At 38.6% G+C, this 14,547-nt stretch overlaps 1 protein-coding gene across 3 annotated transcripts in view; it reads left to right on the top strand.

The window, feature by feature from the left end:
• Ptp69D (Protein tyrosine phosphatase 69D) overlaps window positions 1-14,547 on the top strand; it is a 976,604-nt gene that overhangs the window by 309,288 nt on the left and 652,769 nt on the right. For all 3 annotated transcript variants that reach the window (XM_068226166.1, XM_068226167.1, XM_068226168.1), the window contains one exon: window positions 8,628-8,703. In XM_068226166.1, coding sequence (XP_068082267.1) covers window positions 8,628-8,703 — 76 coding nt within the window. The remainder of the gene's footprint in view (window positions 1-8,627; window positions 8,704-14,547) is intronic.

Genomic DNA, 14,547 nt, shown 5'->3' on the forward strand with positions numbered 1-14,547 from the left:
TATGGTTAGTGGAAGCCTTTACTGTCCATTCCTTCAGAGATCGCTTTGCGTTGTTCATTCATATTTAGCCAGCTGGTACACTGTAAATCTAACCACCTCCTGCTACAGTACACAATTATTTCTTGTACACAAACACAGTATAGAATGCATTTGACTTTGATCACTAAGTCCTTCATTTACATTGAATGCTTCCTAGCCGAGACATTTAGTTCACATGGTAGAACGCATGCTTGATTCCATATTAGGAAGTTGAAAATTTAGAAACGAGATTTCTTTTTCTGGAGAGGCTCATGGTCTTAACAACAGAAATGAGTACCAATTTAATTATTGGGAGCTTACATGACATAGCATGGGGTAAACCACTTTATACTACTTTTTTTACAATTTGTGTTACGTCGCACTGACACAGATAGGTCTTATGGCGACGATGGGATAGAAAAGGCCTAGGCGTAGGAAGGAAGCTGCCATGGCCTTAATTAAGGTACAGCCCCAGCATTTGCCTTGTGTGAAAATTGGAAACCATGGAAAACCACCTTCAGGGCTGCCAACAGTGGGGCTTTAACCCACTATCTCCAGGATGCAAGCTCACAGCTGCGCGCTCCTGACTCCTGACTGCACGACCAATTTGCCCGGTCTGTACTATTTAGTGACAAGGTTATGGATAGTGGAAGTTTATATCTTCCACTTCTTCATAGGTTTTCACGATCTATATGGTATCATAATTAATGATTTTCATTCCGTGCTGATATAGACAATACCTTAAATAAATTGGGGTGGATGTTCCACCTTATCAACACTTCAATATACCTGTATAAATATTTATTTCATATTGTTATACCAGTTTTGGTACCTGTGGTACCATCTCAAGTAATGTACATGAAAAAAATGTGAAAGAATAAAATTAGCACAAATAAGAAAAAGCCTTTATACTTGTACAAAACAACATTAAACAGTCCAGTGTATCCAAAAAGTGGATAAAAACTTAGTGTAATGAAGCACAATTAAAAACAGTACAAGAGCATTAGAGGTGTAACGTGTGTATTATGTAATGGAACCATAGAGTTCTAATACACTTGTTTAACAAAGTTAACGGTTCCTGCATTGTTGAAGGTTTTGAGGTAACACTTAAAATAAATAACACATTAAGAGCGCCAAATGTTATTGTTGTAGTCTGAAGCAATATACAACGAATTGAAAAAATGACGTAGTGTGAAACTCGGTTAAGAAGTTTCCGCAGAAGAAGTTTTCCCACCTAGGAAGTGTGATATTCGGGTCCCTTGACCGGTTGCATTAAGATATATGTATATTTTTCCCGTTTAAAGTGTTCTGTCGTAAATATATTTCCCGGTGAAACAGTTAAAATTTTAGAGCCCCTTGAGATAGAAAATGTCCGCTCAAAGCAGCTTATGGTTAGAACCCTCCAGACTCCGCGAGGGTTGAACCCTGTGTTCAACCGTTTGCGCCTGTCATGGAGATTCTCCGGGCTTGCCAAGGTCATATGACATCACGCTATGACAACACGAACATCACAATTATGTTCACTCTCACCTTGTGGAATCGAATCAAACCCATCAGTCAAAATTTCCACTCCACCATTCACATCAAGCGGAATAGAATCGAATGGGATTCTACGCGGGAAACACAAAGCATGCGGTGGATGGTTTGATAAAACTTTAATCCAGTAAGTTGCGTTCCGCGACAGGGTGAAGTCATTAATTGAGGTGGCCTCAACATTAATTAAAAACCGAAAAATGTATTTGTCCACAACACAGCAGCTTCTTATGCATTACTGTAGTGTTTGATAGGAATACATGAATGACAACCGTAGGGAATGCCACTTATAAAATTGTTCTCGGTAAATACTGTACATTCCAAGCCATGTCAATTATCGTACTGACATACCGTACTGTATATGGACTCCAACATGATAATATGATTCTGAAATAAGGTCAACAATAATTGCAAAATAAACTAAGTATCGTATAGACCTAATCTACCACAAAATTGAATATTCTAACCCGTTTGATTTTTCATTCCCTTGTTTATTTCCTTCCAGGCATTCTCTCTTATGTTGTTCTTGCAATAATACTTATGGTTCTTGTCTTAGAGGAAATTACGTTTTGGAACTAAACTGATATGATTTTCCGTGTCCATTATTAGTTAGGTGAATAAACTATTACGAAACAAAGAAAATTCCCGACTATGCAGGAAACAGCCGACTTGCCAGCTCATACATATTATGCAGCCAAGCGGCTGGCCGAAAGATCCCGATAGTCTACGAAGTTGAACGAACATTGATAATGTTACGTAAGGTTTTCGGTGTGTAAACGACATTGTGCTACAAATTTGTAACATCAACTATGAGGTAACGCTAATGTAAACGAAGACTAATTATCAATAATGTCCCAGTAAATGTGTATTAGTGCGCAGGTGGAATGATAAGAGGGGCTCAGAAAAAGAGAACCGTCAGGACCGCTGAACAACATAACAGGATTTCAGATAACATGTATATTTATTTTTCTTTTCGAACCAGTGGAAAGATATCAATATAAATACCCTAGCAAGAACAATTTGGCAAGGTTATATTTTTTTAATAAATAGAAAGACTGTATAGTATAAAAAAGGAGCGTAGAATTAGACATCATTGGCAAAATTGAGAAAATGGAACTTACAAATAATTATAAATTAATTTAGATCATAACAATTAAAGAAGAATAGACTACAAATTGAAAAACTGTACAGTGAGAATGGAATATACAAATAGATATCAGTAAATTTAGGATATACATGAATTCTCAAAACATGGCTGGTAACTAACAGGAGTGCGAACTTTAAGAAAGTTAATATTTTTAAAGCTTGTAGGTGAATAATAGATCTTGCAAATATAATAATTAAACCTAACAGCAGTGCTAAGGGTAAGCATGTGCTAAATAAATGCACTGTTGGATAAATATGTGATATACACAAAAAGCATTATAAGCAATTCCAAGTACATATTAAGAAAAAATAGGTTATAAGAAAATTTGTTTACATAAGGATGTGGGAAAAAAAAAAAAAATTCATCGAAGGGATCATAGCACATACTTAGAATTTATAATGATTATAACAAGTTCCATAACAACATGAGTGTGCATTAAAATGTGAAACATTTATAGCAAACTAGTTGCAAGGGATCATAGTACATGCTTAGGATTTGTAGTGATAGTCACACGTTCCATAATAATACAATATGCATGAAAGTGTGAAATATGACTGAAATTTTATACAAGGTACAAATCTAGTACAACCAATGGTATAAAGGGTCGGGATGGGAGAAATAGGATACCAAAAGAACACAGTGCGAAGTGTACGTCAGATAGAGGTTATGGTAGACAGCCATCCAGTTGCATAATTGCAAGTGGACATGAATAAATGTAAGTTCTCAGCATAAGTATCTTATTGTCCACAAACTGTAGACCACTCCCCCAACTCCTGCTTCATGCCCATAGAAATGAAAGGTTAACTTTAAAATTTAAATAGAAAGGTCTCAGTATCTCTCACCTCAAGGTAGCAGCAGCGAAGTGATGGGCAGAGAAAATCTTATGCCTCGACGAGGTCTTGTGCTCTTTCCATTTCTCGATTCCACCTGCCAAAGTAGACAGAGTGGCGAGAATATATAGGCAGAGAGATCATTCTAGAAAGTGTATTGTGACAAACAGCTGAGCTGGTAACGTATGATGTCAGCACAGGAAACAGATGAGCATAAAATATGGCGACCAGACGAATATCAGCGGGAGGGAGTGGAGGATTAAACGTGAAAAGATATGCAGAGTAGAGATGAAGAGGTAAGTTCACCAAAACTGTAATATCAGTATATATAGAACACAAAGTAGGATGGCACAATAACCAGCTGGGTGTTGGTTGGAGGGGGCCTGATACATGCACATAGCGGCATTGCGATACCACGTGTTGGCATAAAATTGAAAGTTCATTTTATTTTTACCTTTATACTAGCTAAACATTGTATTATCGTGTCACAAGGATGAGGAGACATGAAATAAAATTTTCACGTTGAAATAAACTGTTTATGTTTAGATGTGCTAGTGTTACTACTGCGCCTTTATCACTCGCACGTAATACCCCAATATTTTCCCATCCACTCATTTCTGCAGCTTTGAAGCTGCATTTCTTTTCATCATTACCTATAGCATGAAGAGCATTAAAACAGGTAAATAAACTCAATACCAGCTTGTCCATGCGGTACTTGCGAAACAGCCAGAAACTACGCCCATTGCTGTGACAACCAGTAGGAATGCAGGGGCGATATAGGCCTATGAATAGGTTCTAAGAATCTCGAAAAATATGTTGCCGGATTTTCCATTTGCTGCCGTTAACTTGAAGCAGGTGTCGGGGGGGGTGTGAGGAAGATAGAAAGCACATGGTAACGAACTATAGTACATGTCTTGTCTTTTCGTCTTATAAGCCTAAGCTATGGATTTCCAAGCGTAGTATAGCATCATAATTAGTGTGAATAGGAGTCAGTGAAGTTAGTTGTACTTGTAATATCAACGTACGAACATTTTAAGTGAAAATGAGCGGAACTCGGAGGAAAGTGATCAAGCTAAAGGCACTAACAATTAAAGACAAAGTGGAGATTATAAGGAAAGTGGAGTCATCTACACTTTCCCGTGTTGCTTTGGTGAAGGAGCTGGGGATTCCGCCGTCTACTTTGAACTCCATTATAGCGAAGAAAGAAGAGATCTTGGCTTCTGCAAGGAATACTTCAGCAAATTGCAAGAAAGTTAAATCTGGAAAATACGATGCAGTAGAACAAGCTGTGCTAATATGGCTTAAACAAAAGCGAAGTTTAAACATATCTTTGAGCAGGACTATTGTGAAGGAGAAAGCGAAGAAATTGCGTGGAAGTTAAAAGTACCTCTTACCGCTGCAAACGGGTGGCTGGACCGCTTTAAAAATCAAGCCGGTATCGTTTACAAAACAATTTGTGGCGAAGCTGAGAGTGTAAGTGCAGAGGAAAGGGGAGCGTGGAAGGAAACATTTCTGCAGTTACAAACCTTGCAAAGTTTTTAATCTCAATGAATTCAAACTCTTTTACCAGCTTGTCCTTGATAAATCTCTAGTTTTTAAGAGAGAATCTTGCCACGGGGGGGAAAATTAAGTAAATTGCGAGTTACGGTATTGGTTGGTGCTAATATGGAAGGAACTGAAAAACTACCTCTACTGATGATAGGGAAGTTTAGGAAGCCACATTGTTTCAAAAATGTCAGGAATTTACTATGCAAGTACAACAGCAATAAGTCAGCTTGGATGACAAGTTCCGATTTGAAGAGTATATGCAGGCATTAGATGCCAAAATGGGGAGCCAGAATAGGAAGATTGTGGTGTTAATGGACCACTCCCTGCTTATCCCAACGAGTGGCCCCATTTAAGGAACAAGGTAGAATTTTTCCCACCGAATACTACATCGGTACTACAGCCCATGGACTAAGGAATCCTTAAGGTATTAAAGCAGAGGTACCAAAAATCAGTTGTGCGCCATATGCTGCTACGCGTGGAAGCAAGCAAACACATCTACAAACCATCTCTTTTGGACACAATGCATTTCATTGCCTCATCATGGGATTTAGTGGAGCCTGTAATAATAGCAAATTGGTTCAAGAAAGCAGGCTTCGGTGGTGATACCAACAGCATTGTTATGGAAGCTGGTGATTAAGAGCCAGGGTACTGGAAAACTATACAAGAGAAGATGTAGATTACCAGTAGTTTCGACGACTTTACCGCCATTGATGATATGATAATCACATGCGAGGAGCAGACCATCGATGAGATCTACAAGGAAATTCAGGGAGGAGATGAGGAGATTGAAGAAGATGAAGAGGAGTAGGTTGAGGAAGGGAATCCCCCAAGACAATCTTGCAGTGAGGCAAGCATCTGCCTTGAAAAACTGAGGCAGTTTATGGAAGGTTCAGTCAGTGTGCCTCAGAACACATGGAAAGCAATGTGGGAAATGGAGAGGTTTATACTTCAAGAAAGGAGTTAAAAAACCTAAAACAGTCAACCCTGGACAATTTCTTTTCCAAGTAGGAGCCTAGACTTTTGTGTTTGGAAACGTATTTAATGTCTAATGCAGTACGGAATTTACATAATGTATGGTTACCATCTACAGTTTTAATGTTCTTAGTATTTCTTCTTATCTCTTGTGCAAGGTTTTATATAATAAAGTCCTTATACAGTTGTTTAACACTTGTCTAGTTATACAGTGAATAAACCCTGTATAAGCGTTTCATATTTTTCTTACTAATAAACGTCCATTCTTTCAATGTGTGTTCATTGTTATATGGATGAGTCGAATATTTCACCACGATTATATTACTGTAGAAAATAAATACCACGAAAATAAACTACTCACTCGTTTCTTTTTCCGCTACTCGCTGCTATACAGCAGTTATACAAGGGTCCTGGTCTGTATAAGCAATTCAATGAATAACTATAACAGATGTATACACAGGAGGCTTATACGTGGTTCGTTAGTAACGAATTTCACATAAACGGTGTATAAACCTTGTATAAATGTTATACACCGTTTATTAGTAAGACAGTTAGGCCGTATGTGTCTCCTTAACCCAGCTTGTCTACTTTTTATGTTATATATGCTATCATACTAGAGACCTACTCAGGTCACGTTTTACTATGAGGGAGTATTCAATATAGTTTATGTACAATTTTTAGCAATATCTTGGTCTTAATCAATTTTTGATCTACAGTCAGTGCGAGTATGTCATTTTTTCAATTTGTTGTATACCACTTTAGACTTTGCATCACTTATTTACAACAATAATATTTGGCCCTGCCAATATGTTATTTATTTTAAGTGTTACCTCAAGACTTTCCACAAAGTGAGATGTGCGAACATTGTTAAACAAGTGTATTAGAACTCTATGGTTCCACTACATCATACACACATGTTCTACCTCTAATCTTCTTGTTCTGTTTGTAATTGTATTTCATTAGATTAAGTTTGTATCCATTTTTTGGATACATGGGACTGTTTAATGTCTTTTGTACATGTAGGTTGCTTCAAGGCTTTTTTCTTATTTGTGCTAATTTATTATTTACATTTTTTTATGTCTGTTACTGAAGATGGTACCCCCTGAAACTGTTAAAAAATATGAAATACATAATTCTACCTATATATTGAACTGTACCTGAAAAGCTGTCTATCCCACCCAATGGGGATTATCCGCACTCCAGTAATGCATATTATGGCAGTTAACGGTTCCGTTGTTGTGGAATTGTGCTTTGTCCTTAAATAAGAGAGTCACTAGTAAAACAGGATCAGTGTACCACACGCTGTAGGATCCATTGACAGTACACCACCCGGGCATGGAAATTATGACCATGGAGCTCCTGGTGTAAGTGCAGATGGTACAGGTGAAACCGGTGGGTATGCAGTATCTGCATAACAGACATTCAGCTGATATTCGTCTCCTGTGCAATGGCCTGTGTGCTAGTATGAGGGTTACGCCGGATAGTGTCAAACACGACCTCTGCAATGTCAGCAGATGTCATGGGATGATCTCGAACAGGCCATCCCCTTCCCAGGGATGCAGTGTCCTGCAGGCATCTCTCCACACTCCAAAATGTCTTGCCCATCGGTTGTCATCTATCCGGATAGCGTTCTTGGTACAGGCGTTGTGCCTGGCACGCATTCTCTCTAGCTTCTCCATAGATAAGTAACATATCCACATACGCGTCGCTGGAATACATCTCGAGACAGTGAATAAACTTTGTTTTGTGAATTGCTTTGAAGGAGGGGAGTTCGCACACCTGCATACTTACATACTTACCTGCCATCGCATGTTGTTATCATTCCAATGGGGCATACTTTGCCCTACTTGTGGTCTACGAAGCTTGGAACATGTACGACATAGCTAACTGGCCACAGACCCCATCATCTCCTCATCCTCATCCAACCCAACACCATATCCAATGCAACAATACATATGGTCTTTTACAGGGTCAAGTAAACGAATCAGTCCTTGGAAGTTACCAAGTATACAACCTTACCTAATCCCAGGCAACTGGCCGTTATAACAAATTCTTATGTGGGATTCAAACCTCCTACCTCGAGCACTGTCCACCATCACATATCTCCCCGCCTGCTTACCACGTGAGCTACTGCGATACTTCACCTATGGCGCCCACCTCCCAGCCTATACAGTACTGTGCTCCCGGTCTATGCATCCACCTCCTGTCTTAAAGTACGTGTTCTGCGTATCTGTACTTGTTTTACGAGTTCATTCAGGGTATCCATAATGAATTAATAGTGTTGCTCACGGTTCCTGCTGTCTTCTAGCCTGTAAACACACATCTCGTCATATTACCCTGGTTTAGGAAGAGGGACCAATGTCTTTCAGAATTGTAGTAAATGTGAAGGGATGCATAAAACTGGATCACAAGGGGCTGGTGGACCACCCAGTATAGTATTTTTTATTATGTTCTCTGCAATTAAGTCCCACTTTTCAAATGATATTAATGCACTCTTCACTTCACTTGTTACTGCAGAGTGTTGATGTGTGTTGTTAAATGTACTTAAAAATTCTATTTCTCTGATTCATATATTTCAGGTGGCTGCATGTAGTGAGTACACAAGACAGTGTGGTAATTGGTCTGAGGAAGTGAATGGCACTACTATGGATGGAGGTGGGTAAACAGCCACTAAAAGTTCACTGTATGTATTTTAGTTCCTCAGTAACTGTTTTAGGAATTTATTTTTCTTTCACATAGTTCAAGAAGTTGATCATATATAATACATATTTTGATTATGTGAAGATTTCATTGGTCAGTAACTCTCCTGTTGTTGACGATAGGAATATTCCTCCTCAGTAGAATAGAATTGTTAGAAGTTAACAGAATTTGTCTGGATTATAGATTTGTAATAATGTAAGCATTAATTGGAAGAGTGATGTTTTCCAAGATATTAGATCATGGTCACATTTTGATGAGTGTTGACATTTCACCTACTCTACAGCTGGCATTATCAAGACAGTCTGGCTAGAACAGATGTCTCATTCTTTGCCAGTTGTCTGAGAAGTTAATGCCTATGCGCTGTGTATTTGTTATTAACTCACTCCCTAACTCAGTCCACTGCTTTTGTTGTACATAAGGTGCTTATGGCAGATTAGCCAATGTTGAAGGTGCTGCACATACTTCCTGTGACAAATACTGAAGTGGTTCGCAATAAAGTGTGGTGAATACTCTGAACCCGTAATCCCCTGAGGAGATGTTGTATTGGCCTGAGAGAACCCTGAATTTTTGGAAACAATTTTATTGAATTTTTTTGTTTTTGATCCTCTGAATGCTTCACTTTATGTGCTAGCATTCTTGGGTTACAGGTAGATGGACGTTTTTAAGTGTAGTATTTATTCGTTGAATAATGCAAAAATATGCACATACGGCATGATGTTGAAGTACAAAGCTGTCCTCTATGTCAGAACACACATTAGTGGATCACAGCCCACTATCTTCTGCTAGAGGACGTAACTTCTAGCTGCTACAAATTTAAGTAATATCGTGTATGAATTGGATGCATCTACCACTTTCTCTGTCCTCCTTCCAGCAACCAATAATGAAACAATCGCCATTGATGTTATACTTAATTCTGTCATAATTTTTCAAAACTCTGAATTTCTTCCAAAATGCGTGACGTTCTACATATATATTGTGAAACAAAGGCAACTGCTTTACAAAACAAAAATCGAAATTCCTGGAACCCTTTTTTAAAAATATTTACGAACATTGAAGGGAGAGATTAAGTCAGTTTCTTCTCTTTGTATAGGAGGGGATTTATTGGTGACAACAGGATCAAATAAGCACTGCGGAAAGGTTTTTTAAATCTGGCAGCACAGTTATTCAGGGACAATTTTACAAATACTGATAATGATTTCCAAAGTCAAGCTTCATCATTGCGTAAAGGTCGTAACTCGGGAAAAGTAAACCTTGTGGGCCAGATACTATTTCCAGTGAGCAGTTAAACTCGAAGGTGAAGCGATCCTACCATATTTAATAAGATTGATATATATCACTGAACAACATGAAGGTTCCAGAAGATTGGAATTCGGCCATTGTATTTCCTATTCACAAAGGGGGTGACAAGAGTGATTTGAATAACCACAGACCGGTAAGTTTGACATCAATTGTATGCAAACAAATGGAGCCATTAATAGTAGATTATTTGAGGTTAAAATGGGACTCTTCTGGAATGATATTTAAGGGGCAGCGTGGTTTTAGAGAAGGCCTCTCCTGCGAAAGTCAGCTATATTCCGTATGTCAAGATACATCGGATAAGCTCGACAGGGGGGTCAAGAATTGATGCAATAGTAATTGATTTTGCTAAGGCATTCGATCTTGTGACACATGACATCCTCCTTACAAGTTGGCATGTACGGGCATTGACATCAGGGTTGTGCAATGGATACAAGAACTCCTCAATGAAAGAACTTGGAGGGTGGACTTGGGAGAAACGCTATCTTCTCCAAAAGCGTTATGTCTGGTGTGGCTCATGGTAGCATTTTTGGGCCAATTATTCCTTTTCATACTTTTGATGAATGATATGCCCGATTCAATATAGTCGGAAGTGCGACTCTTTGCCGATGATTGTGTCATATACCAGGAGATAAAGACAGAGGAGGGCAAACTATTGCTTCAGCAGGATTTAGATACAATTGAACAATGGGGAAAAGCAAGAAATTGTTTCAGTAAAAAGAAAATGTCAGGAAAGAGGGATTATGAAAATGGAGGGGAAAGTGTTGTTGAAGTTGATAGTTGTAGGTACTTAGGGGTTACTATTAGAAAAGACTTAAAACTGGTCAGAGCAAGTGGAAAATGTAGATAAGAAATCCTGGAGATTGTGCCATTTTATTATGCGGAATCTCAAGAAAGCTAATTCTGGTGCCAAAAGTAAAGCTTATAAATGTTTGTTAAAACCAATTGAAGGCCCCCCTGGAAGAAGGGTCTAAACCACATTTTTCAGCAAGTTGAGTTTTTTGCGGAATAAGGGTCTATATCATCTCAGGCTATTGCATACGAACTATGATAGTCATAACTTTGACAGAAATAGGTCATTTGTCTGTTAAAAAACTTCTTTGCCTGGAAGAAGTGTCTATGCCACTCATTCAAGATGGATGCCAGTGTGTTGAATGTTTCGTCCAACGAGTTAAAAAACTTGAATAAAACCAGAAAAACTAAGATAAATATGGATAACTGGAAGGATAATGAACGTAAAAAGAAATGAAATAGGGGTGAGGCTTACACAACAACGAAAGGCATTATAAAAGAAGCAAAAACGAGGCCACAACAGGTGAGTGGAGTAAGGGTCTATAATAAATGGGTTATGTTGTGCTAAGGAAGGTCCTTAGAATAAATTTGGTCATTATTACATAATGCATTATACAAACCATTCATTTAATTATCATTACGGTAAAATGGTACACACCGAGCTCGATAGCTGCAGTCGCTTAAATGCGCCAGTATCCAGTAATCTGGAGATAGTGGGTTCGAACCCAACTGTCGGCAGCCCTGAAGATGGTTTTCCGTGGTTTCCCATTTTCACACCTGCCGTGCTGAGTGGCTCAGACGGTTAAGGCGCTGGCCTTCTAACTCCAACTTGGCAGGTTCGATCCTGGCTTAGTCCGATGGTATTTGAAGGTGCTCAAATACGACAGCCTCGTGTCGCTAGATTTACTGGCACGTAAAAAAACTCCTGCGGGACTAAATTCCGGCACCTCGGCGTCTCCGAAGGCCGTAAAAGTAGTTAGTGGGACGTAAAGCAAATAACATTATTATTATTATTATTATTATTATTATTATTATTATTATTATTACCATTTTCACACCAGGCAAATGCTGGGGATGTACCTTCATTAAGGCCACAGCTGCTTCCCTCCTATTCCCAGGCATGTTTAGTCTGTCTGTCCAGAGTTCTGACTTCAAAGACGCGAAATCTTGGTCAAAGACCCTAAATTCAAGGTTACTGAAGGAACGTGACTGAAGTTTTCTGAAGATGACCCCACATCTGTGTTTATGCGAAGATGCCACAATTTGATTACTCCTCGGGAAAGATATACCTTAGTTAAAGGTGTCGAGCAGACGTAATCAGCCACTATTCGTGACTCAAGAATTGCCACAACTTTACGGCTCAACACTGCCCATTAAGAAAGAAAAAAGAATGACCTGCTGAAGATGTGTGACTATATGTCTCAAGAATTCAGAGGATTCTATAGTGATTTGAAGTGATTCATCTCGCAATAAGTAACACTGTATTAAACTGTGAAAATGTGGTTTAGACCCTTATTTCATGATTTCAAAATGAGGAAGTGCTTGTTTACTACGTTAATAAGGTTAATTTGTGATCACTCGGTTTTCAAGTAGTCTTTAAGCATTCTGATTTAATTCAAAATATGTATTTTTCATTTTCTAGTTATTCAGACATTTTTTCTGTTTCCTGAACATTTTAGTTTTGTGGCATAGACCCTTATTCCAGGGGGACCTTCTATTCTTGAATATGGATCTGCATGGTGGGATCCGTACAGGGTGGGTTTAATAAATTCCATAGAAAATGTTCAAAGAAGGGTGATGCATTTCGTAACTGGCAATAGGAGGAATATCATTAATTGGAAAAGTCTTCAATCTAGAAGCACTAGAACTCACCTGTGTGGTGTTTATCAGATCTATACGGGAAGGGCTGCCTGGAGTAGTATTAGGAAGAGGTTGGAACCTCCCTCATACTCATCGAGAAATGATCATAAGCGTAAAATTAGGGCCAGAAACCAGCATACGGATTTGGGCAAGTTTTCCTTCGTAAACAGAACCGTAAGGGATTGGAATAAATTACCTGCAGCAGTCTTTGATAGAGTCCCTTCTGGTATCAAGTCATTTAAGAAGACCATTAGTGCTAGTGTAAAGCGAAAAGTGAAAATTTGTAAATTACAGACACTGAATTTGTGATTTTCTGCTTGGTTTAGATTGTGAAACTAGTAGTTCTTCTTCTGGTATTATCTTTCCAGGGAATTGCTTGTACTCTAATTGATTGTTTGTTGGTTTTTTGTTGTTGTGTAATTATGTTAATTTTACTTTATTATTACATTATTATTACCATTGCCATTACATTATTGTTACCATTGCCACTGAGATATTTTCCATTTGTGATGTATTTGTTAATAATAATAATAATAATAATAATAATAATAATAATAATAATAATAATAATAATAATAATAATAATAATAAATGGCGTAGGGTTGTGGCGACCCCATTGCCCAGTGGGAAACCACTGCAATCAGCCAACCGAGTGTTGGCGGGAAAACCATAACCGTTTGGGTTAGTAGGAAATGCCTACCCACAGCCACGAACATCTCGAGGCTCCTCTCAATCTCAACAATAGAGTTGTATTTTTGTGATCTTTCCCAAAAGATCACCACTATTTGTATTTTCAACTTGTAACCCTAGCATGATGGAACACACGCTACCAATTCACCTACCCCAGGCCCCGGACGCATGTCCGGTTTCTCCCGATCGTCGGATTCTGGGGGATCGGGAACATCTTGCTTCAGAGAAGAATCAGAGCTTCTCAAAATCTCTTCGCTCCAAAAAAAGGAACTTCCTTGGTACTATTAACATCAACACACTGCTGAAAACTGGAAAGCTTAAACAACTGACTGACGCCCTGGACAAATTTGATATTCAAATCCTAGCGATCCGAGAAACCGGATTTCAAGATGAGAACCACTTTGACTCTGAAAACTTCAGGATATTTAAGGGTAAACCAGCCATAAATATCAAAGGGAATTTATCAATACTTGGGACGGCCTTTGCAGTAAGGAAATCCATCTTAGATTCAGTCATCAACTTTACATCACCATGTGAAAGAATCTCAGTGCTTACAGTGAAATCAAGCAACAAAGCATATGCCTTGATAAATGCCCATTCCCCCACTAACATAGACAATAAGGAAAATCCTCAGAAAGCAGAAGACTTTTGGGAACTGTTTGAAGAACCTACTAGCAAGATCCCTAAACATCAAGTTAAAATCTTATTAGGGGATTTCAATGCACAGGTTGGCAGAGAGAAGAAATACAGATCATCGCAGGACTTCATCCTGCACATCGGCGGACTAATAAGAATGGAGAACGTCTAATAAGCTTTTGTACATCAGTCAAGCTGAGACTCATGTCCACGCACTTTGAGACCTTTACATAAAAAGAAAACTTGGAGATCACCTAACCCATTACTAGGTCAATTCCAGATTGATCATGTTGCTATTTCCATAAAGAATATGCTTGAGATTCAGAATGTTAAAGTACGGAAAGGAGTTGTCGATTCGGATCACTACCTTACGCAAATCAAGATTAGGTTCCAACCAAACAGATCCAGACCAAAAGGCAACCGATTTCCAAGAGTGGATCCAAACTGTCTGAGGAAGATCGCTGACGTTTTCATACGTGACATACTCAATCAAGATCCTAAGGTGTGGCCAGACATTCGCAACAT

The sequence above is a fragment of the Anabrus simplex genome, chromosome 2, assembly GCF_040414725.1.
Source record: "Anabrus simplex isolate iqAnaSimp1 chromosome 2, ASM4041472v1, whole genome shotgun sequence".
Taxonomy (NCBI): Eukaryota; Metazoa; Arthropoda; class Insecta; order Orthoptera; family Tettigoniidae; genus Anabrus; species Anabrus simplex.